The sequence below is a fragment of the Alligator mississippiensis genome, chromosome 3 (genome assembly GCF_030867095.1).
Source record: "Alligator mississippiensis isolate rAllMis1 chromosome 3, rAllMis1, whole genome shotgun sequence".
Lineage (NCBI taxonomy): Eukaryota > Metazoa > Chordata > Crocodylia > Alligatoridae > Alligator > Alligator mississippiensis.
This window is the reverse complement of record NC_081826.1, coordinates 94,249,176-94,275,087: the sequence shown is the minus strand read 5'-3', so window position 1 is coordinate 94,275,087 and position 25,912 is coordinate 94,249,176. Positions and strand designations below refer to the sequence as shown.

Here is a 25,912-nt window from a genome sequence, read left to right as displayed (position 1 = left end):
CTGAGGCTGTTCTCTTCTTATCTTCACCCCTCCCCTGATGAGGGTATTTTTTATCCCTACATTCTTCCCACCTGAGGGTGGACTATTCCCCCCACAGATCCACTAACCCCCACTGCCTTCCCACAGACCTGAGCCTCCTCCCTGATCCCAACACCCCACCAAATGGACCTGCTAGCCTGCCTTGATCCTACCCACCCCTCCCTTTACTCAAATTACTGACACTGGGTTCCTCGCACAGCTCCCAGCACTTGCAACCATGTGTACAAACCATTCCTGATCTACAATCACATGGCTTAAAGCAAGCCGCATTTCATAGATTAGGTGTGCTAAACATTTGCACGTACCTGAAAAGACTAAGTTGTGAGTATATCAGCATGAGAGATTGATAACTTTGAGATCAGTAACAGACAACACACTGCTTTTGTTGTTAAAAACAGCAACAATTGAGAAAAAGTATCCCATAAATGCCAACACTTCCTTATGCATGCAGTAAGATTCTAATGAATACTACGTAGCACATCCACCAAAGTCATTTCAGGAATGAGAATTAATTAAAATAGCCTCTAGGGATGCTACACAACTCTGTTCTGTATCTAGATTTATCAGTCAAGATTGGCATTTCAGGACTTTTATGCAGTAGAGGAGTGGATTAGTGCTGTCAATCTTGCAGGTAATCTTAATTCTAAGTGACCCTGCTTCAAAGAAGGTGAGGAGGACGGCAGCTAAATTTAAGAGATACCAGGCTTTCACCTCTGAGCATCAGATTACAATCTAAAGCATCTAGCATCTTAACAAGGAGACCCAGTCCTGATAAAACTGGATTAAGAAAAAAACTGGAAAACACTAAATGTTATCAGTGAGCAACCTTACATTTAAAGATTCTCCATTTGTTGAGAGCACTGAAGCCACTCAGTTAAGAAGAACTGGAGGTGTCTTCTGCTGGTACAAAACCTGGGTGAATAGTAATACAGTGTGACTAAATGAAAAGGTACTCATGTCACAACACTGGAGACAGGAGACAGCCCTGTTTGAAAGAAGTCCTAAAGATGCAGGCATTATCCCTTTGCACTTACATAATCAGAGAGAGACAGACAAAACCTTGAAAAGGCTAGAACTGGATTCCCTGGGCAAGGACACAGATAAGTAATGAAGCCAGTGACTTGTCTAGACATTTAAGTCGCTCTTAAAAATAATTCTTATGAAAATTGCTGATATAAAAATCAGAGAAGGAAGCTGCAGGTATAGTCATATAAGCTTTTCTTAAATTGTAGCAGAAAAAACATGTGAGGGGAGGGAACAGTTAAGCAGGGGACCATGGCAAGCAATGTGTTATGAATAATGCACAGGATATGGAGAACTTGGAAGTGCTCATCACTGCTTGCATGCACATGCATACACACACCCATGAATACTGCTTACAAAAGAAAATACATATGAAGTTAGCAAAATCTGTCCAGGTATGTGCACTGAACACAAAATTGGCTGCGAAGATGATGGAAATTCAGCAAGATGAAGGACTGTTCGATCCCTGAACTGAAAACAAACTGGATAAAACAAATTCTTATCAACTACATTTAAATTGAAACTTGTGGATAACAGATTTTTATTGCACCCCAAATGTTGGAAACAACCTACCCTGCTGTGGGCAGTCATTAAAACATTAAAAATTGAAAAAGAATTAGGCCTTGTCTACACTGCAATGTTGTACTGATTTAACTATATGGGTACAGTTAAAGCAGTACGACGACTCTTGTGTGGATCAGTGCTGGACAAAAGCAGGGGTTTTGATTTCTGAGAAATTTGGTGTTTGGGTTTTGTCCACAAGGTCAAAATTCCCATAAGACTGTTGTTATTTTCACTGGTGCTACAGAAATCCCAGGGTCCCCAGCTCTGAGAGAGACCTGCCAGGTAGACTGTCTTTAGATTCTAAGACTCAAGAGATTTGGGTATGACTGCAGATCTACAGACCCTGGAAGTTTTGGGTCTGCAGCCTTGGGGCAATCCACCAGGAATTCAGGTAGGTTTGGTTCCATGAAAATTGGATGAGACATTTTGGCCTCAGTGAATTGGCACTGTCCAATGAAACAAAGTTTCACTGGAATATTTCTGACCAGCTCAGGTATGGACACAGTATAATGGTGCTTATGTCTAGATCAGCTGTTGCCATATAGAACACCCTTATACCACCATACCTTGTGTCTGCAATAGGGCTTGTTCTGCTGTAGATGTAGCTGTGGAAAAAATAATTTGATATTTTTATGCTATTATAAGCTTCAAACATACACCTTGTCTCAGAGATTCAGAAAGTTAAAAAAAAAAGGCTGTTAGACAACATGCTTTATGATTCACATGAATTAAAGGAAAAGAAAAACTCAACTAAAGCAGGTGAGTAATTCCACAAAAATAATATGATAACTACAAAGCAGGAAAAATATCTATCTATCTCTCTATCCACATCTTAACTTATTAGGTTAATAATATTAATAAAATGTTAATAATATAGAAACTAAACCACACAGATTAAAAATCCAAGCAATGGTTTTCAAAGATAAATATTTCCTGCACTTTCCGGTACGATTTGCACAATAACGAGACAAATTCACACTTTTTTACACCTGTCTACATACTTTTCTGATGGATTTTTTTTGTCATCACCATAATAAAAAAGGGGGAGAAAGCAAGTGAAAAAAAACCCAGATGGCCTCTTCAGGCACTAGAAGATGCAGCTTGTGCTGCTGTTCTTAATGTACTTGCAGTGCTAGCTAAACTCCCTGTTCCCACCCAATGTTCCAATGTTTTTTTGTTTTGTTTGTGAATTGCATCCCGTGGGATAGAAAATAACCTGAACTGATTGTGGCAATTGACTGACTCAGCTGGTGCTGCAGAACATGAACTAAAACTTGTGGAAAAAAGTGTGCAGCTTAGAGGTGAGGTGGAGGCTGTTTCTGTCATAATGACTGCATGTAGAAAAATGGTACCAGCTGGGTCCTTTCAATGGCTATATGAGCTTAACAACAATAACAACAAAAATACTTATTTTTCCTCTTGTTTTCAGGATTTCAGAGAGTCCTAGATGCACAGCACTTTAAAAATGCATATTGGCAACAGGTGTGTTCCAACAGAGAACAAAGAAAGAAAAATTTGCCTGGAAGGGAATGATAAAAAGATTGGGAAAGAAAGTAGTCCCATTTGTAAGCACTAATGTTCTAGAGAAACACAGGATATGTTTCTGCTGGGGTGGCAGCATGTCCTTGCATGGGCACCCATGGACATTCCCCACCTATCTGCTTCTACTTCTATGCTCTTAACCCAGAAACAGGCTGGTGAGGTTGCTCTGGGGTATCCTGCTGTAGCTGTTCCTCAGTCTCCAGTGTAATGACCTAGCCAACATATTTTTAGATTTGGAGCTGAACAGCAGGAGTGAGAGAAGCATTTATGCCAGACATGTTTTGTCATGGTGTAAACAAACCTACAGGTTTTGTGATAATGCGACTAGGACTAGGATCTACAGTCCGGTATTCTTTCTGTTCATTTTTCAACAGTGACCTATATAGATGCTTCAGAAGAGAAAGTCTACAGTACCCAGTTATGTGATAACATGGCCTGAAGAGAAAGTTTCCTGTGGAAATGGGGCTATCTCCTGATACTTAAAGATTTTTAACTTGTCTTGGTTTTATTTTTTAAAAATACTTCCTGTCCTGCTATAACTCTGAATATTTTTGTTACCCTCACAAATGTTTAATTCTTCTTTAAACCCAAAAGCTTGCTAGGAAAAAAGTTTCCAACTATTTAGTTGGTCTAATAAAAGATAACAGATTTACCTAAAGAAACTTGTCTGCTTATGTCCTTAGACCAACATGGCTACAACCTAGACCTCCGTAATTTTTCTTTGAAACTTTCGTGGCCTCGATAATATCTCGTGGCAATGAGTTCCACAAGAAAACTGAACATTGAGTGAAAAAGCATTTTCTAACTTCTGGATCTTGTGAATCTGAATTTGATATCTTCCAATTTACTTGAACATTTCTGTAATGTAAAAAGGTGCGACTATTTCTTATGTAAAAAGGTGGCCAGAAACTTTCTAACACCTATACTTACCTATTCCACCTATTCTTTACATTCATTTCTTGTATAATTTTCACATTCATGCCTCCTTCTGAAGGTAAACAATCCCAAATCTTAAAATCTCCTTACATATGGCAGTTAATTCATACCCATAATCATTCTCAATGCCCACTTCTAAACTTTCTCCAAATCTGCTGTTTCCTTTTTGTTACAGGGCAATCATGTTAGAACTTAGTACTGCAAAGGGGACATCTAGGGTTGACCATAACAAAATAACACATTTTAAATATCATTGCTTTGTCAGCCCTAGGTAATAACTGATGCTAAAGATAACATGTTAATAACCTTTTTGCTAAATATGCTGGATATTCTTAACCACAATAAGCCTCTTGGGCTTGTACCTACATTACTGTTATTGCTTTAACTGTGTTGATTTAAAGTCATACAAGTGAACTAATTAAATCCCTAGCATAAAAGCAGTTGCACTGGAAACTGGTAAATCTTTACATGATATAATTGGATCCAAACTAGTGATTGTACCAAATTAATTGTATCAATGTAAAAAAACTCCCCAGCCAGAAATAGTAAAGTTGGTACAAAAAGGGGTGTAGCTTTGGCTTTAGAAGTAAAGCTACACACACAGATTTTTATAAATTTATTTCCTGATACCATTTATGGCAGAAACTAGAGTGACTTTAAAAGGATCACAATTATTAGCCTTGGCTTTTCAAAGGGCTTTTAGATAATGGAAGCTCACTAAAGCCCATCATAGAACATAATGTGGTATTGATTTTCTAAGGCTCTGTACTAGTTTAATTAAAGGTGTGTTTCTAAATCAATTTAGGTAAACTAGTTTAAACTGTGTGAACACCCTGAAATCTATTTAATCCTGTTTACGCTGATTATGCTTAATTTGGTAAGGAAACAACTTGCATCAACTGTTTACAAAAAGGGTTTAAAGGGAATTTAGTTTGAATGGTGACAACTTTGTGATGAAGCAGGCTTTAAGTTTCTCTGTTGTTGGGATGCTAGGTTCCAGTAACGAAGTGTTCAATACTTTGCAGTGATGCATGTGGTCTAATGTGTCTAACACTTTGACAATCTCCTAGAAAAGATACTGTGCAAGTGTGAAGCATCAGTAAACTATGAAATCTAAAACCAGGGGTGTATGTGTGGGGGGGGGGGTGCGCATGTGCGTGTGTGTGCATGCGTGGGGGGGGGTGCTAAGTGCATAATCTACAGATATCATTTTCACTCTCACCACTTCCACTATCCATCATTTGTTATTGTGAAGTGGAGAAGAACTAAGTAGTAAAAATGATGAAAGTGCAAGCTTTGGAATAAGAATCAGAAATTCCTCCAGGGTCAATAGTATTCCTCTTACACTTTAGAACTGGGAAACCGCTCTGGCACTGGTGGAGTAGGTGTATAGGAAACCAGATCCATGTATTCTATATCTGTCTGACACTGCTGGGACCAAACAAAGCTATATACCTTTTTAATTACATTTTAAAAAATTATTTTAAGGTATGGCAGGAGGATCGAGAAGATGGTCAAAGATCTGCTGTGGATTTGGTTATTTGGAAATATTCCTGAGCTGAAAAACAGCTACACAACCTGTTATAATCATTTACACTCCACTAAACCATAAACCAATGTGCACATTTGAGTCTGCAGCTTATAAAATGTATTTGTGATGTTAGCTGCTACAGATGTGCTATTAAAGTCATTTTCTGTGTCAACTTTCTATGGGCATGGGTATTTGCAAAATAAGAGGCTACAAAACTCAGTATTAAAGATTCAGAGCCTGGTCCCGCATCAGTGAAGTAGATGGGAGTTTCACCATTGGCTTTAGCAAGACTGTGTTGTTGCAGCATTTTTGTCCCCTATCAAGAATTCTAAAAACCCTAATCCTGCAAGCTGCTACAAGATCATAGCGGATTGGGTGGGTGGCAGGAACTTCACAGGATTGGGATTAAGAGATTCTGTCCTGCAAAATGCTGAGTGTCCTCAAGCCTTTTGGGATTTAAGGAGGCTTGGAATCTCTCAGGAGCACTCAAAACCTTGTAAGACTGAGCCCAAAATAAGCAGGCACCAGAGAGCCTTTAGTCAGAAATGAATTTTCTGACTTCATCCAGAAATTAATAATACACATATGGGTATATGCTAAACTATTTTACTGAACTGTGACCTTAATTATTGAGTATCATTTTAAAACACAGACTGTCAATAAGTGCTTTGCATCCTTTTATTCTCCTAGACAAATTACTAACTGGTAATGTGCTACTTTATTTTCCATTCAATTCAAAATATTTATTTTCATTGTGAATACTGTAAGAATGTTTTTGGAATCAAATTGTTTCCCTGATGAGAGAATATAATCCCGCTGTCTTGTTAGACCAAAACTCATCTACAAAGCTTCATTCAAAACAAATCCCCTGCCAAAATATTTCTTCCTTTTCATTTGGACAGTTGTATTTTTGATATTTTATCTGTAACAAATCCCTCTACAGCTTAGACCAACCTCGGTACAGAGGAAGGTGTCAGTCTGAAAACAGATTAAAGAGCGATTCTCAATCTCAGCAGCCCTTGAACATATTGGCTGTTTTTCATTGCATATAGAATAGAGAAGTGCAGCAAGAGTAACAGTTCACTGGGGAAAAAATCCACAGATATAGTTTATTTTGTCTATTCTTATCATGACTTATTTCCATATGGAAACAGAATTTTTCCAAACAGTGCTACAATATTTCAAGTTCCACTCCCCTGCCCACCGCTCCCCGACTGTTTTATGGAACTCTTCATAAATGAATGGTTAGGTTTCCATTAGATTTACAATGATTATATATGGCTTATGGGAAAACACTTTCCAAAGACAAAAGTTTTCAATTCTGTCATTTTGAAATAACAGGAATATAAGAAAAACTGGAAACATACTGGTGAAAATCAGCTTAAGAAATGAAAACTGTCAAATTATTGGTTCCTTATGTAAATGAACTGAATTTGTATTTGGGGAAAAAAAATTAACATCAGTAGCTTAGTAAGGAAGGAGCTTACAGCACTATCTTCAATAAGGTCTAATCTCAGAAACATAGGAAAGTGGGGCTGAAAGAGACCCCCAGAGGTCATCTAGTCATCAAAAAAGATCAGTGAATTTAGATTCTTGTAAACATACACTTGTACGGCAAAAAGCTTATAAAAGCCATTATCATTCCCTATTTGCAGAAGCATGCATTACATAGGCAAATATGCTTTCACTCAGAAAAGGCTATAACAGCTTGTAAGACAAATATATTAGTTAGACATTAAAAGTTTCTAAACCTGGTATGCAAAGTACCAACTTCACAAAAGGCTAGATTGAATCTGTGGGGGCAGTACACAACAACACATGCACCACGAACTACCATGAAGGAGAATCTTTCCTTGCCCACAGGGAGGTGTGAAAGCGAAACAGCTTTGCAGGTTGTAGCTTACTTTCTCCCTTTGAATCAGCTCTGTTCTTCTGGCTGGGTTAGTAAGAAGAGAGAGACAAAGTTTCCCCTACATCATTGTGCTCCTCTGTGCCCATCTGCTCTTGGAGTAGGTGGTTAGGAATACTGGGCAGCTCCCTCCAGTGTATGTTGTAGTGTGGGGCGCTACCCAGGGTGCCTGGAACTATACAGGTGGGACCATAATTTGTGTATTAAAATGGTCATAAAGTATTTTGAAATTTATCATAATTCAAAACTTGTGTGTGGAATTATCAGACCATACAGGTTCTTTATTCAGTGCATGCTACCTGAACACCCAATACAGACTATCACATGAATCCTCATACACTTCTGTGACAATAAAATGTCCAATCTATATGCAATTTCCACCACAGAATTAATATTTTTAATGCTATCAGACTTTCCAACTCAACCCTGTTGAAACTTAATTATGTGAGTAGCTTTAGTCACTTTAGTCACCCTCTATGTCATTTTATCAGACTAATCACATAAATAAGCATGACTCACACAAATCAAGGTGTTCAGACTAAGTCCTTTAAACTGTCCTCAAAATGCAGGATGAGCTGTATTTCTATGTGTCACAGGGCCCTGCTCCTAGAAGAGCAGGAACTACTTGGGGAGAGCCCGAAGAGCCAGACAGGAGTCCAGGTGCAGGTAGCTATGGCAACCAGCTAATAAGGAATTAGCCTGCACCTGCACCTGGTCAACTGGCCGGAAGGGGCAGGGCCCTGGCCCATATAAACCCCAGGCTGGAGCTAAGGGAGGGCAGTTCTCCACCGGTGGCCAAGGGGGAAGGAGCCCTCGTAGAGTAAGAGAACAGAAGAGGCCTGACTAAGTTCTGCTCCTAGTATGTAAAGGGGCAGAGCACACCTTACACAGTTTGTGTTATGTTATAGCCCAGGGGCTTAAGTTTTGGTTGTAGTTTTATACAACCGGTGGTTTGGGTGAGGCTATTTGGGGAAGGAGGAGGCCTCATTGGGGGCCCACTGCAGTGTGGGGACCCCAGTGCCAGAGAGGGCACGGCATTTGGGGTGCACTGACCCCAGCGCCAGTGAGGTGCAGAGACAGGGCTGCGGAGAGCCCAGAGAGGACAAGGGGCCAATTCATACCAAGGCCCACACCAAACAACGTCAATGCTATCTGTGAGGCTTGGGGCATGGTAAAGGGGTGGTTGGAACCACGCATATAGCCCATAAGGCTAGGGTGCCCCTGAAACACCCCTTGTGAAAACAGGACCCACACGGAGTCCGGGAACCCATGGGGTTCAGAGAGCCCATCAAACCGTGTCCAGGAGGACTTAAAGGCGGCCTCCCTATTTTTATATTTCCATCAAAGACGTGGCGGGCAAGAACTCAGGGTGCCCGTTGGGTCAAACTGGCATGGTCAAGGGGCCTTAGGAGATCATGGCCATCTTTAGGCACCCCATCCCGTGACACTATACCCTAACTGTTAAATTATGGAACAAAAGAGCATCTAAAGGACTTGGAGGGAGTCTAAATTGCATAATCTCTGCTCAGTCAATTCCCCATGATTTGAAACATGGTAGTACAGTTCCCTTGCTTTCTAGTAGTGTTAACCTTAACACTGGTATTTGTAATGCTTCACTTTGAATGGGAAGTAAGTTGTTTTGTTTTGTATTTTTCAATGAGTTTTAGACAAATGTGCTGCTTGCAGACGTTAAACCCCCACAGTGCTTTACTTTAAATTCTGTGCGTTCCCGCGCCAAGCCTAATGCACGCCCAGAAGAGTCAACGTGTTAGTTGGACTGGCTCACCCAATATCTGTATACGTTGGGTGCTTTAGTGGAGCTTTTTTGGTCCTTTTATCTAATAGCTGATTGATTCAGATTTAGCTAAAAGCGTCAAAAAGCCCCACTGCAGCGCCCAATCTAAATAGATGCTGCGTCAAAGTAACATGCTGCTTCTTCCGGTAAAGCACGTTTTGTTTTGTTTTTTTAACGTCTGCAGGCAGTCACTGACTCATTTTACAGAGAGCATAGAAGCAGCATTGCAGGCACTTCCAGAGCCTGGTGATATGCTGTATTCCTGTAGCCTTTTAAAAAAGCCTGTGCTAGTCATGACATTTAAGACTAAGGAGATGATAACAGGGAGGAACAGGTCACTGTGGCATGAAAAAGGAAATGTAACTCAAATCAAGGAAAGAAAAAAAGGGGTACAAGTGCAAAATAATGAGGATTAAATATTGCCTGAGGCTGGTGGCTAAAGGTTCATGCACTGCAGATCAGGCCAGTTTAAAACCTCACAGACCCTCCTTATGTAAGACTTACATGCTAGGTGGTAAAATCAGTTATTCCAGGGAGTGTCGCTCATGGAACTTTTAGTTCAAATATCATTTCATGTCACAACATAACTACCAATGGCCAATGTATGATGTCACACTTAAAAATTAGACTTTATCCAGCAGTGAAAAAAAACAAAACCAAACAAAACGTTGCAGGTCACTGCAGAGGTTTCTGAAATAATACATCCATGGCTAATTAGAATTAGACAGATTTAAAAACAGCATTCTTGAATCTTACCCCTCATTCTGACTTACTGCCCTTAAAATACTGCCAGTGCTTTCAGCATTGAAAGGAGGTGTTCTTTAAGTGTCTGTCTGCATGAAGTATGTATTTCTGCTTTTGGCATGTAGGTAGCAGCAAGGTGAAAGTTGACACTACAGAAAGCATAATAATTAAGCTAGTAGATGATATGCTTACTTCATATTCTTCTTTAAAACCATAGCCCTCCGCACATTTCATCTGGGTGATATGCTGCAACAAGTCAGCCACACGGATGGCTGGATGAAGCTGTCCGGTCTGGTATGGCACGTCTACTGGGTCTCGCTTCTTGTAGGTGTGCGACTGGACCAAGCTGCTTGTATCACTGACCATCGTGTGGGTTTCATCTAGGAAAAGAACACTATATAATATACCAGGACGCTTCCACTCACTGAATAAAATTATAAAACATTGATTTCTACATGTGTGATTTCTAACAGTGCCAACAACTAATACAACTTCTGTCTAAGAGGACTATGCCAAAAAGTAGTTTTAATAGGGAATAATTTAGGTAGTAATTTATACAGGGAGACTGCAAGATTGATAGAATGAGGCAAAGTCCATGATTCTAAAAATAGAAGCATTGCAGAGCAGCCCAAGCAGTATTATTGTTTGTTTAAATAAAACCAAAACCCTGTAACTGATTATAAACAATATTTAAATTCTCAAGGGATTGGATTCTAAACTTCATAAAAGTCTCTTTTTGAACCTTCTTCAAGTCCCAATGGTATGAAATAGGACTTAGATCAGAGAACTGTTATATATCTTACGCTGTGAATTCAGAACAGATGTTCGGCGTGAGCAAAATAAAAAATGCACAAAATGTTTGATGAGTCATTAAGCTAGGACTGCAATGAAAATGTAGATTTGATACAACACTTTAAAACAAAATACAAGATGACAAATGCAAGGAATCATCTGCTCAAGGAAACTGTCTCAATGGGTTATTCAGCATGCTGCAGTACCCACAACTTCACAATAGATTATGGGCCATTGTTTTAGGCATGAAATGTTATATGCCAACTGACATGCAAGCCAACACACAACAGTACCAACTGGGTTGGTTAAAATTTGAATGAAAAACACACTCTCCCACCCCGTCCACATCTCTTTCAGGGGCAAATGGGCAACTTACCATTTATTGGCACTTTTAAGAAGATACATATCAGGAGAAAAAAAGAGGAGGAGAAAAAGGAAACAGGGCATAAGCAACAGTACTACATTAATAATTACAGGTAATTTTATGTTTGCAATTTAGGTCTGATAGATTGATTCCCTAGATGAGCCACTGATTATATGGAAGAGGGCAAGGTTAAAGAAGCGGTATCATTTTCCTCTTGTTTTAATGGATTTTTGTTTGTTTGTTTCTTAAATTTGTTTGGCACTTGAGAAGAAAAAAGCCCCCGACACCTGAGGATCAAGTATCATCATGAAATATTCTCTATATTAAACCATTGATTTTGCATTTTTTCCAAAGAGTATTTGGTTTTAATTGAAACTAAAACAATAGAAGTGGTGATTTAATTTGGTCAAAATATTCTTTCACACTAACCATGGAATATGGTTAATGAAATTAATACACTGGAAAAATATTTGCTGAAAGGGGATTGTGACAATAATAATATTTCTGCATTTTTAATTAATTTTATTACAACATAGAGATCCTCATTCTGTCTTTAAAAGAATGTCCCTATGATCTGTCTCACCTTCCAAAATTGCTACAACCCTTCTTAAGGACTAGATACTGATTTCAGATATACCAGTGTAAATTAAGATTAATTTAACTGAAATCAAGTACTTCAAGTTATTGGTGTCACACTAAAGTTTACTTTTATGCAACTAATATCAAATCTGGTCCTCAGCAGATAGCAAGTAGATGTGACCAATAAACCTAAATCTAAAATTAAAATTATTTAGAGTTATTTATTGACATAGATATAGATTTTCCCTAATGGTTCTGATACTTTAGTTACATGATCCAAACTAAAGGAGAAGTTTACATTTTTATTCATTAAATTTGGCTACTTCTGCCTAATGTGCAGCAAAACTGTATTGCAAAGCACCTTGGGATGCATGGCATGAGAGGCGATATACAAGTGTAGTTACAGTATGTTGCTGTTGAAATGGCACCTGAATACTACAAGGCGGCTAAGACACAAAAGACAAAAAAAAGTGTAGGAAGTTGATTGCATGATTTGTTTTTATTTTAATCAGTTGAATTATAGGGTAATTTTTGTTCAAACTATGAAACATAACTCTGAAATGTTTAAGGATCATTCAGCTTGCAAAGCCTATAACATGGCAGGATCTTCTGCTTAAGCCTCTAAGTACATTACTCTGGTGGGCTTGTCTGGATTGTAGGCTAAATGGAACAAGCATCTTCCTCCACCCCTCTCAGCTTCATCTTTCAGGACAGCTGTTAGGTTTGGAAATCAGCTTTTTAAGATTTCTACAAAAAAGACCCTATGATGCCTGTCTTGGATAGTTTAATATGGCATTTTGTTTTGCTTATAGAAAAAGAGTCTGAGACACTAGCAGTCAATTCCTTTTGTAAGGGTTGAGGCTCTCCAGCTAATGTAGGCACACATTGCTTGTTAATTTAAATATCTTTGCTATAATTATTCATTTAATTTAACTATCCAGTTATTGGTCCCATTGCTTTTGTCCAATAGTACTGTGCAAGAATTGTTAAATGGCATAACTGTTTAGCATTAATTTGAACCAAGGGACTTGTAGACAGCCCCCAGTCCAATGTCATATTTTATATGGTTTAGGTAATTTTTTTCTGTCTTGTTACTTCCTTTCTCCTTGCAATTTGAAATGTGTGCAGAACATTGAAATCAGGCAGGTACTGTTAAACCTGCCTGCTTTAGGCCAGTATATCAATACAGATATTGAATCTCAGTGGAGATGCACAAAAACCCCATGATATAAAGGGCTCATTTAAACACACAGGGTTTCACTTCGGTTGTTAGGTTAACTGTGAGAGTCCCACAATTGTATGAAAACAAGTGAATCCAGGAAGTTGAGAGTGAGCTTGACTGTTGCCTTTTTCTTCATTTAAGGAGACTGCTAGTACTTGCCAGGTAATTTCTTGCAACAGGCGGGGAAGATCCTAATTTGCATTCCTATTCTAAGGAGCTTGCCATAGAAAATGCTGGAAATTATAAATTCGTGGTGACCCTTCTAGTAGCTACTGATCTGAAAAAAGAAAACTAAACAACTAATCACAGACAGGCTCTGCCCTCCCAGTAGGTCATGTAGAACAGTTTAATTGGTTCCAACTATAGGCCTGACCCTGCAGTCCAAAACCTCCCACAGGGCATGCAAGGACTGAAAGATCAGTCATTATGTTCCATAAAAAGCCAACCATTAAAACATTTGTAAGCTGGACTGCAAAATTAACTGTTACTTTTAAAAGGTCTGGGCCAGACCGTTAGCTTGATTGCTCTACTGCCTTAAACCAAGCTGCTCTGGTTTAAAGTTGCACCCTACCCCTCATGAACACACACACACACACGCACGCACGCATACTTAATGTCTGGCAATTCATTTTTGCGTGTACAGCATACCAATTCTAACATAAAAGGCAACAAAATATTTTTCTTCCTACAATATCAGTATGGGAAGAAGTTCTGGGAAGAGTAAATACAAGTTTGTAATTGTTATAATTGCAATTGCAGTCCTGCCAACTCAAGAACTTCTACCCTATTGTCTCGGTAAAGGAGATTTGGCCCTCCAGCATGCTTCTGGTATGATAATTCTTTATTCAAAGATTATTCTTCATCAATAAAAGCTAACAAGTAATTTTTCCCATTTATTCGTGTCCACAAGTAATTGAAAAAAAATCTGAGAATACATTAGCTAAGCTTATCACAATCATGATATCAAATCACAAAGTTTTTCTCCTGATAACAATGCTTTTTCTCTCTGCCCACCCACAAGGTCAGAAGCGTACCTACTGGATGAGCTGCAGCTAAGGTACACAATGAAATCTAAAATCTCGGGCAGTCAAAAGGCTCTGTAAATTTCATTTGCATGCAGAGTCTTACATTGTTATGGTGACTACTACAGTGACTATATTCTCTCAGATTTACACAGAGTGCAAAAATGCACAGGTTCTTTTATTTGGATATTATATGAAAATAATTTTTACTAATTATTTCTCCACTTTGTTATATGAATTTTGCAGAAATTACACTTTTAGGCTTTAGCCTCCTATACTTTTCAGTTAATTTATCCTTAAGGTGTCATAAGTCAGTTTGTGGTTTTTTGTTTGGTTTTTTTGCTTACAGCTTAAAATCAATGTAGAAAGAACTGTATTGTGCACAAATCCATGATGCTTTGCAGAAAAGGGAAGAGGAAGAACAAATATATTTTGTAAGGTACAAGCCACTGTAAGGACAGCACTAGAGGACATTTGAGTTAGATCTCTTCCTAGAGTGCATTCTTATATCTTTATTTATAAAAACCTCTATTTGAGTTAAGGTTAGTACTACGGTATTAACTCCACACAAGCCACAACACCATTTTGTTACTTTTGCACTGCAAATACAACAGCACCTCATGCTGATTTATTATCGTAGTGTAGAAATGCCATTCTACTCACTTCTTTATATTGAATAAATAACTGTACTTTTCCTAAGTTCCTGGTGGAAATGTTTTATACTTTAAATGCATAACACTACCATTTTACTTTGTTCTTTGTGACACCCGATGTATAATAAACCACATTTTATTATAAAGTGCCATACTGTCATTTTGCTGTTCAAAATACTGTTTCCTCTGAAACGTCACTGTGACAAGTATGTCAGAATCCATGTAGTATTGTAAAAAAAAATGAGTGGGTTGATGGCCAAAAGTGTATTTTGATTCAATTTCTACATCATTCATAGTTTAATTAGGGAAAATGTTATTTAAAAAAATGGCATTCTCAGTTCAAAGTTAAAACTGAAAGTCTTGAGAAGCTCTTTTAATTGCTAGGATAGTCACATTCTTTTGTGTCACTCTTATCATATGCATAAACATTTCCTCACAAAACCTCTTTTTAAAACAGTGTTTTGTTTTTCTCTGCTCTATCACCTGATTTATTCCAAGGCAGTGGGAATCTAGTTCACTGACTGCTCTCAGTATATTCAGTGCTGAATACCTTTCTCCCACTTCCTAACATAAGATACCGGTCTCTTAGACACTATGTTCTATAACCCAGAACTACAACTTTCTAAATTACTTCTGCAATAAACTTTGATAAAGGGAAATGTTCTCACCTAAAATTGCAGTTGGCACAAATGGATCTGTCATACATCGTAAGCGGTCAATGCAGAAAAGGTAAAAAGAGAGAGAACAGTAAATGACTGATAAATGTTCCCCAGTTTTCCTGCAAAAAGCCACTGAAAGCAACTGGTTATAACAGGTAAAAGTATTAAGTTCCTATGGCAGGATGTGTAATAAAATATGAATAATAATTATATGTAGTTTAATTCTAACGTGGTATATGAAGGGGTGAATCAAAGAGAAAAATAATGGTTACCTGGATAGTAAGAATTAGGCACCGTTGTGCTCAGTGTGTTAGTTTTCATTGTAAATGAAGATGGTGACGATACAGCTGTGAAGAGAAACAAAGCTAGTCAGTGACAGCAGAGACACTCAGATGTTTAAGTCTAGTGATAAAAGCATATGTAATTGATTTGATTTATGACCCCAATTCTGCTCCCTTCGAAATAGCAGCATTCCCACTGGCATCATGGAAGCTGTATCTCCTGGGTAATTACTAGAATGGCTTAGTTAATATTGACTAATTCTCTGAAAATCATTTTGGTTTGATAAAGCAATTTATGCACTGGAATGAGTAATATATTTGAGTAAGATTGAATGCTAAATTGTGACTAAGGAAGTATTTGCTGTTTATGGTAGCTTTAAGAATTAAAATATTGCAGGTACTACCGGCAAATATTCTATTACAGCTAATTTGTCTAAATGTATTTCTAGCTGGTCATATATGTGATAATATATATTCACATAACATGCTGCCCTAAATCAGTGGTTCTCAAACTTTTCAGTCAGGACACCCCTCCACAACTACTTTGAAGGCGGCAGCATTCTTGGTTGAGAACCTCTATTGTACTCAACTTACAAAGTGGTTCTCAATTGGCTTATGCTGCTGCCAAGTAAAACTGCCCTGTGTGCCTGATGCATAGCCAGACTGGGAAGGGCTGTGGTATGTGATCTTCCTACATTAGCGTTCTCTGATAAGCCTAAAGAAGGCAGAAGAATTGGCTCAAGCTGCAGCCCTTTGTGGTCTGACCTTGCACAGCATCTCTTGGAAACAGAGGCTCATGGGACAGGTGGAACTGGATGATGTGGTGCATATAGCACCATAAGATAGAAAATGTTAAATAACTGAACAGTTTCAAAGGGAGTTTAAAGGCCTGAAAAAATTCAAGAAAGGTACAATCTAAAGGATGAATAAGAACGCTAGATGGCTATGGAATACTCTATTTTAAATACTCTCTGGATGCATCTACACATGCATATTAATGTTCTTGGATAAATTCTGGAGTTTATTGCTCCCAGGCACATGTCTTGATGTGTGCCCAAGACTGCAGCAGGTTGAGCTGGGTTGGAGCAGCACTGGCTGGAAGGGGGCCCAAGGGATCAGCCTGCCAGCCTGGGGCTGCTCCCCCTGGCTCAATGTGCTGTGGAGCAGCTCACTGGGGCATGAAGATGCTTGAGCGTGGGTTTTGCCAGCAGGCAGCCCTGCACTGAAGCACCCTCATGCCCCAGCCAGCTGGGGAGCATCTACACGTGTGCTGCTGTGGAGTTTTTTACTCCGCAGCGGGACAGTACTTGTATTTACAACTAATTTTGGATAATGCTTGCATTTACAACTAATTTATTCTGCAGCAGGATAGTACTTTTATTTATCACCTGATTGATTCCAAATACTATCTTGCTGAGGAGTAAATTAGCTCACTCCAGCCTCACAGAGGTGCACATGTAGACACATGACGTTTACTGCACAGCTAATTAGTTTAGCTTTAAACATCTTGTGTAGATGCAACCTCTCAGTGCCAGGTTTGAGGTTCCACTTTGTTCCCAAACTCTGAGCCATACATCCAACCCCAGCCTAAGACTGAGCGGCCTGAAATTTCTAATTTTTGAGGACCATAGATGTTCTGTAGGGGGTGCACTTAAGGATGTTGAGGCTCCTTTTTATGGTCCCTGTATTAGCAGTTGGGGAGGGAGTATTCCCTCCTCTCGTTACTGGCTTAACCGGTTAGTGTTAGGGCTCCTGCAACAATGGAAAAGCCATCCCAATGCAGGGCAAGACCTGAGCCATAAACTATAATGGGAGGTGAGAATATTGCAAATCCTGCAGGAATAAGTTCTTAATAAAAATCCATCTGAACTGTTTATTCCATCAACCTGATTCCTGTGGTTGCCACATTCAGTGGAAGTTTAAGTTTAAGGTTCAGAATTTCAGCTAGTATAAAACATCACAGTTTTATTGATTTCAACAGAACCATAATGATTCATACAAGTTGAATATCTAAGCGCCAAGTACTTATTGATATGTTTCCCAAAACACAGTGTATACTCTTGCTGTTGTGAACATCTAATAACTTCAGAGCAAAAATATCCTGGAGAATAAATGTCTAGCCAAATTTTATTCCATTACTCAAGTGAGTAATCTAATTGACTGTCATGATGGCTCAAAGGAGAAAGGACAGTAAGATCTGGCCCACAAAACAGTTCTATTAATAAGCAAGAATAAAAGTAAAATGCAAACTAAAATCTACAAACACTGAGCCTGATATTAGCAAGAAAAGTCTCATTGCATAAACCCAGTTGAAAGTGTTTGCACAACTGGACTCTTCAAAGATATGTTCTTAAGTATGCAATGAAAGAGAAACACATTTTACATAATGTTGATATCAGAAACAGTAACAATATTTAATATATGAAATTATACCTCAAAATTCAATTTCAAGATATGCTTCAAAAAAGTACATATACAGAGAATTACCTATTAAAATCTACACTAATACCACTCAAGTCCTTCTCTGTGCCTGGAAGATAAAAAGCATTATCTAGAACTTGACATAATAAGAATTGACCTCTTGATAAACTGAGCTTTGAGACAACAACACATATGAACTTATGACTTTTAAAAATAAATTCTGCCTAAAAATATGGGGGAGGGAAATGAAAGGGCATGGGGACATTGTGAAGGATAGAAAACTTTCAACACAGTAAATAGTTAGCAAAATGCAAACCCATACCTGCTGCACTAATGTCTTTGCTCTTCATGTGGAAGAAAAGGAAAGACAGAAAAAGCTCAATTATCCTTATTATTTTTAAAGAAGCCTATTCTTGATGTCTGACACACTGGCTTTTTAGAATACATGCTGTAATGTGCTGCACAGTGGGAGAGACCAGATCCCATAGATTTTCCATGAGTGAATAACCTGTCCGCAGAATTGATTGGGTAATGATTGAATGGGTATTTTAAGAACCATTTGCACCCTCCTTCCCTGTTCAAAAATAAAAGAGATTTCTGCATCTCCAAGCATTTTGAACTTACATCTCCCATTTAGGTTGTGTGTGTCCATGAAAGAGAAAGCTTCGTCACAGTTGGTGCCTTGCTCGGTGTAGCTTTTATCCATTGAATTCACCATCACTGTCATTTCCTGCCGGGTACTACTCAGCGTCTCTTTCCGCTTTTTAGCCAATTTTCTTAAGAAATGAACATCGATGGGAAAAAAGAAAAACAATAAAAAAAAAAACAAACTCAGTGAACACACAGTATTCATTATTTAGTTCGGTTTTATAGTTTGCAACTATCTTATAGACTTAATAATTGCTTTTGTTATTTCACTCAGTTCCAAATGACTTAACACTCATGTCATTAAATATAATCCGATAATCAAGGGCCGACTTCCAACATACTTACTTGTATTGAATAGCACCTCACTCCTTGAGGTGTATGACTAAATTAAGTCCGTTAAGCAAAGTCTCAGACTGAGAAGCCAGTCTGAGTGGGGAGGAGTCCAGTAGAGCTGGCTGCACTTTAAAGATGCCTTACTGAGAACACAGGAATAAGCCATACCATTGTGCAGGAAGGAGTTGCAGCTAGCAAGAGATATGCATATATGACTATGCAGTAACAACTGTTTAGTCTGCTGCACATGTGAACATGGCCATAGTGACCTACACAAATTGGAGGATTGGGCCAAAAGAAATCTCATGCAGTTCAACAAGTGGAAAGTCCTGCACTTTGGATGGAACAATCCCATGCACTGGTACAGGCTGGGGGCTGACTGGCTGGGCAGCAGCTCTGCAGAAAAGGGCCTGGGGATTACAGTGGACAATAAGCTGAATATGAGCCAGCAGTGTGTCCTTGTTGCAAAGAAGGCTAACGGCATACTGAGCTGCCTTGGTAGGTGTGTTGCCAGTAGGTCCAGGGAAGTGATCATTCCCCTCTATTCAGCACTGGTGAGGCCACATCTGAAGTCCTGTGTTCAGTTTTGGGACCCCCACTACAGAAAGGATATAGATAAATTGGAGACAGTTCAGCAGAGGGCAAAGAAAATGGTTCAGGGGCTGGGGGACTTATAAGGAGAGACTGAGGGACCTGGGCTTATTTAGTCTAGAGAAGAGAAGACTGAGAGGGGATATAACAGCAGCCTTCAACTACCTGAAGGGCGGTTCACAAGAGGATGGAGCTAGACTGTTCTCAATGACAGAACAAGGAAAAACAGATGACAGAACAAGAAGCAATGGTCTCAAGTTGCCACAAGGGAAGTTTAGGGTAGATATTAGGATGAACTTTTTCAATAGGTGGGTAGTAAAACACTGGAACAGGTTACCCAGAGAGGATGTGGACTCTCTGTGTTTGGAGGTTTTTAAGACGTGGCTAGTCAAAACCCTGGCTAGGATTATCTAGATGGAGGATGATCCTGCTTTCAGCAAGGGATTGGACTAGATGCCCCTCCCTCAAATTCCCTGTCAACTCTAATTTTCAATGATTCTGTGATAAGGTGCTATGAGTTAGATTTTCAAAGGACAGCCTCAATCAAATAAAATAAAATGACAAAATATGTCTTCGTGGCCAAGACACTGAAAGCGGTAGACCCAGTGGCAAAAGACAATCTAAAACAGCTCTTGGGTATTTTAATTCTGATCCCCTCGCTCCATCAAAGCCAATGAAAGCATCTCATAGCCTCTATGGACTACAATGGTGGTAGTGATAAGGATGATTGTGATACTGGAGAAGTGCTACTTAGTTGAGAGAAGTGCAACATATATGGGCTTTCACAACCTCATGAAGGTGCCCAAGGGACAGGTGTGGGGAAGAAGAAAGTGGGACGTGTTTTGAGAGTGTACATAGACAAAGCGGGTGTGGGAAAGGGTATGCTGCTTTCTAAGTGTCACTGAAATAAACATGTCAATTAGTGCAGGAGATAGTACTCATATCAAAGGGACCAGAAGAAATGTTATTAAGAACTTTATTAGTATGTTGTGGCAGTGCACTGTGTGTGCCTGCCACTTGCAACCAGAGGATTGCGTGTGGGGTGCATAGACCCCGAGCCCCATTAAGGGGGGAGGTGTGTGGCAGTGCACTGTGTGTGCCTGCCACTTGCAACCAGGGGGGTTGCGTAGCCCCAGTGTGAGGGGGCGGTAGTGTGAGAGGCCCCAGTGTGAAGGGGGCCAGCGATGAGGAGCCCAAGAGGGGCCGTACGTCGAGCCCGGTAGAAGGCCAGCACAACAATAGGCCTCGAGGGGGCAGGGTCCTGCGGTGGTCAGCCCGAAGGGGAGAGTACCCTCGACTGGCCCAAGCTGGGGCCAGGACTACGGTAGTCAAAAGGGCCGGGGGCCCACCGCGAGGGACACCCAAGAGCCGGGGGCCTGGGGTCCCGACTGGCCTTGAGGTGGGCCAGGGCCAGGTAGCCGAAGGTTCCGGGGAAAACACACCTGAGAGGGGAACATAGCTTTGGGGGGGCTAGGTAGCCCGGATGATGGCGGAGTGGCCGCCTGATCGGAAGGATCATAGAGGGGTCCTGTTAGGATGATTCTGGGGCCCAGTATGGGGCCGGTGATTAGGAACACCATGATGCCATCTGCGAGGCTTAGGCTGCGGTATTAGGGGAGGTCGGAGCTGCAGAGCGCCCCCTGGCATCGGGGCACTACAACGGGCAGCCTCCTGCTTAATTGACATCAATATACGAATCAATTATCATCAAAGGCGTGGCGGGTGAGATAAGCGGGCGGTTGCCCAGAGACAGGTGGGCGGGCCACGAAGAGCTCGGCCCTGAGTAGGCCTGCTGTCACAGTGATAGGCGGGCGGGCCACAGAGTTTGGCCCCAGGAGGCCCCCCTGTCACATGTGTGTTAAAACTAGTTCATGGAAAGTAAGAAATCTCTGGGTGTTTAAGGAGTTGGCTTTCACTGAAAGAGAGTGCCTGAAGCTGGAGCTGCATGAACTGAAATACTGTATCCATCAGGGCAAGGACGAGATTGGAGAGGCAGAGGTGAAGGAGAAGTGGGGGCAGAAGGACCGAACATGCTTGTTTCACCAAACCAACAGCGAGGACTGATAGAAGGGTAGAGCGTTTCAGGATCTGTAGGTAATTGTTTTTTCATGGGGTTCTGTATGAAGAAAAAGATTTTTGTAAGGGTTTGGTTTTTGTGGGCAGTTGATGTATGTTGTTTAATGGTTTAATACAGGGGTGGGCAATTATTTGGGCCTGAAGCCCACATAGGGAGTTTTTCTGAGCTGTCCTGAGCTGGGTAAACACCCCCCTCCCCCATTCCCACAACAATGGGCTCTGGGTGGGAGTGGGACAGGCATGATCTGCTCCCTGCATGCCCTGCCCTGTGGGAGAAGGGTGGTATAGGGTATATGGTTGTGTGTGGAGGGGGTGTGTGCATGTGTGTGTGGGGGGGCTGCCTGGGAGCCAGCTTGGGATGAGGTGGAAGTGCATGCAGCTTGGGAGGTGGGGAGTGCATGCAGCAGAGCTCACCGGGTCCACAGCTGCCCCTGCAGCGCTCCACATGGGGCCAAGCCCTGCCCAGGGCAGTCCATACTATACTCTCACCCACATCCACTGGCCCTGGCCCTGGCCTTGACCAGTGCACAGCTTCTGGTGAGGCTGTTCATGGTGTGACCGTAGCTGGCCAGGTGCTGCTCTGCCACCCTCATCTCCAGGGAAGCTGCACCTCCACCTGCTCACTTGGAGGTGCTGAGCGGGCAGCTGGCTGGCTGTGAAGCCAGCAGCAGTGCAGTCACCACGGCCGCTCTGTCTGGCTCTGCAGGGCCCCCCAAAGCATGGGGCTTGGGGTGGTTGCCCTGATTCACCACTCCCAGGGACATCCCTGTTAATGATAGACAATGTCCCTAGTGAGATTTTCTTGTATTTGAATGTAAGATGAGGAGCTTTCTTCCCCACGCTGATTGGCAGTAAAAAACCTCATCTTATATCCAAATAAATACAGTAATAAAATAACACAGTTCTTAATGGAATGAACCTGGAATGAATTCATTTTGGGATTTACCCATCTAATGAATGAATAATTTACACAGATCCTTAGATCACCCATGAAAATGATTATTTTCTCCCTTGCCAATTTCTCCTTTAGAAAGAATGTAATTTTTTATGAATATGATAGCACAAAATTGACATATCTTCTATTAGCAAAAAGCCCTGCATTTCTTTAAAATCCAGCAACATTAAAACAGACAAGCTAAGGCACACTATGGATTACTGTATATATATATATCCTAAATACTAGGTTAAATATGGTTCAAATAAATATCACGTGGAATGATTACAAAAAGGCTTCTGAAAGCAAATGAAATACCAGGAATGCAAAATTATTTTACAACCTCTTTTAAAAATAATGGTTTTACAAGAAAGAATCCGTGTGTGTATGTTCATACATATATCAGAGAAAATAAGAGAACCTTTAAACTATAATTTCTTTACTTTGGACTTTGTTATTCTCTGAAGATTTAGAACCCAACAATAAATCTTTGGTTTGCAAAGGAGACAACCCTTGATCAATCCTGACTATGGTCTTTGGACTACTCCCACATAACAAAAACGCTATTAAGCAGACTGGTCTTTCTTTCATGATATGCAGGGGGAAGCTGGTGCTGATTGGCTCCCTTTTTTTACAGGTCTCCTGCGCCATCATTAAATAGACTGCTCCCAGGTTTGTTGACCCAATACCTTTTCTCTCTTGCTGCAGAGGATAGAACAAGGACCAATGGCTTCAAGTTGCTGCAAAGTAGGTTTAGACTGGATATCAGGATAAACTTCTTCACTGTTAGAACAGTGAGGCAATGAAACAGACTAGGGGAAGCTATAAACTCCTCCAGTAATGGAGAGGCCAAGAAGAGGTTGGACAGATAGTGGTCGGGGATGATCTAGGCATAGCTATGCCTGTGTTTTACTCTGGGTATTTCCCATGCTTCTGGGCTTTGCTGGTTGCCACACAGGGCTTGGAGAAAATCTCTCCCCCCTCCCCACAACGTTGTGTGTGTGACGTTTTTGTTTTGTTTTTTTTAAGTCTCTCTCAGAGGCTCTGGGTGTTGATTGCAGCCAAGGCTGGGGAATTTGATAGGTGATAGGCCTCACTTCTATGATTCTAAGTGCTCTTTCCAGCTGACAGTATGTGACAACCTGGAAAATATGTGGACGGTAGTGACCAAAGTTTGACTTCAGCAGCTGCATATACCTCTTTATTCCACATACCTTATTCCTCTTTAGTTTATCATCCAGAGCACTGACAAACACTCCACAACAGTAGCAAACAGAAGAGCTTCCTATCTCCCTATTTCTATACAAAGCTATATGCTACTGAACTTCACTTGAAGATTACAATGAGGCAATAACTTTTTCTTTTTAACCAAATATCAATCTAGTAACTTATAGGGTTCACTATTGTACAGCCTAAGTGAAGCAGCATCTTATTATCTTTTTTTCTTCATTCCCAGAGCTAGGCAGAAGGCAAGGTAGAAGTATGGATTAACTGAATCAGAGATGCACAAGCTTTCATGAGCCACACCTCAATACATCAAGGCTGTACCTTGCCTTCTGCCTGACTTCAGACAAACAAGGATAACTACCTCTCTCCATTTCCAGAATTGTGAGCATTATTCTTCCCCACAAAGCCCTTAGCTACTGTTAAGGATACAAACTCTGACTTACACCTACATTTCTTGTCTGTGGTAAGCAACGTGCTGATAGGTCACAAGACTTCCTCAACTGTTTCTATCAAAAAGGCCCAATGAGTACCCTGGACAGCATTCCAGTGATGTGGATCCATATCTGCAAACGCACAGCATCCAGTATGAACAGTACATGACTCCAATTACTCGTTGACATTAAAAATAAGAGTCCTGTTCCACTGTGTATATCTCAAGTGCCTGCTATTACAAGGCAAATCCTTATTTTAGACTGAAATTTAAATCCTTCCCCAAAAAAGCTAGAATTCTCACTACTTGAACTGACAGCACAAAACTCAGATCCTAGCACAAGCTGGATATTTTTTCCTTGAGAAATTAAATCACACAACATTATTTTCCCCTTGCACCAACATTTTCTCACTTCCTTCACAGTTTGTTTTTGTCCCATATTTAGGCTACACCAGATTAAGTGGTACTGTACTGCTGTTACTATCATAAAAACCATCTGAATCTAATACTAGAATGCAGGCCTTATGGGAAAACATCAAATCTGAAACAACTGTTACAAGAATTTGATAGATACCAGCCAGACTTCTGTAGCATGAGCAAAAACACCCACTGGACTCAACCAAATAAACTTAAGATGAACATAAAATTTTTACACCCCATATTCTTCTATATATTGCCTAATGCTTGAATCTCAGCAAAGCCTCTAGTCTTTGTGCTTTATACCATGAAAACGTCTGGAGCCTTTTGTTATGCCAAATTTCAGAACTACTTAAAACCCTAAATGGCTCAAACCACTGTTCTCCACTCACCGTTACATCTGGGGTAAGTGAAGAGACAAAGAGAGAGAATGAATGTTTGATCAATTCCACTTACAGCAAAGTGACTTCATTCCTATTATCTGTGTATTTCCTCCATTCTTCAGAGAACAGCAAAAGTGCTATAAGCAAAGGAGAAAAACACCACAGCAGAAAATCTCCACTGTAACTACCTAGGATGTGAATTCTACAATATCACACAAGAAAAACAAAAATTAAACTCATGCCACAAATAGCATCATTGTCAATACAAGGGGGAAAAAAGGAACTATCAAACAACTGTTACAGGAAACGGTCCTTCTTTTCAAAACAACATAATATCAAAAGCAACACAGAAACAATTGCTATGTCCAAAGCCTTTGGTGTTAATAATGATAACTAGGTTTTTAAATTACAATAGATGTTAGGAAGTCATATGCCATGCCAGGAGAGAGTATGGATGGAAGGACTGAGGTCCAGATTCCCAAAGGGACACCTAAAACAGGGAGATTTACACTGAAGACTTGAATGTAACAGAACAATATGTATCCTGCCTCTCTGCCAAGAAGCAGGATACATATGCAATAATTAGCTCTCTGTGGCTGCAACTGTACCTAGTACCTGAACTGGCTCTCATATCTCTACACTAAGCTGCAGTCTGCAATGCAGAGCTACCTATAGACTGAAATAAGTGCTTACAACCAAGAGTACAATCCACAAATTTTTCCCAATCCTTAGCCAAAAATGTCTGGTACCCAGTAAAGTGGTGTGCAGGACTAGAAATCCTTCCAGTTTGGCAGGCA

The 25,912-nt window shown here is 40.3% G+C and overlaps 1 protein-coding gene across 13 annotated transcripts in view; it reads right to left on the bottom strand.

Moving 5' to 3' along the window:
• Positions 1-25,912, bottom strand: part of PTPRM (protein tyrosine phosphatase receptor type M) — a 725,043-nt gene that overhangs the window by 112,136 nt on the left and 586,995 nt on the right. For 6 of the 13 annotated variants that reach the window (XM_059724225.1, XM_059724226.1, XM_059724228.1 and 3 more), the window contains 5 exons: positions 18,701-18,852; positions 15,647-15,721; positions 15,384-15,410; positions 10,276-10,463; positions 2,193-2,231 (listed from right to left, as the gene is read on the bottom strand). In XM_059724225.1, the coding sequence (XP_059580208.1) occupies positions 2,193-2,231; positions 10,276-10,463; positions 15,384-15,410; positions 15,647-15,721; positions 18,701-18,852 (481 nt within the window). The remainder of the gene's footprint in view (positions 1-2,192; positions 2,232-10,275; positions 10,464-15,383; positions 15,411-15,646; positions 15,722-18,700; positions 18,853-25,912) is intronic. The other 7 variants (XM_014606664.3, XM_059724230.1, XM_019490441.2 and 4 more) reach the window with 3 other exon arrangements.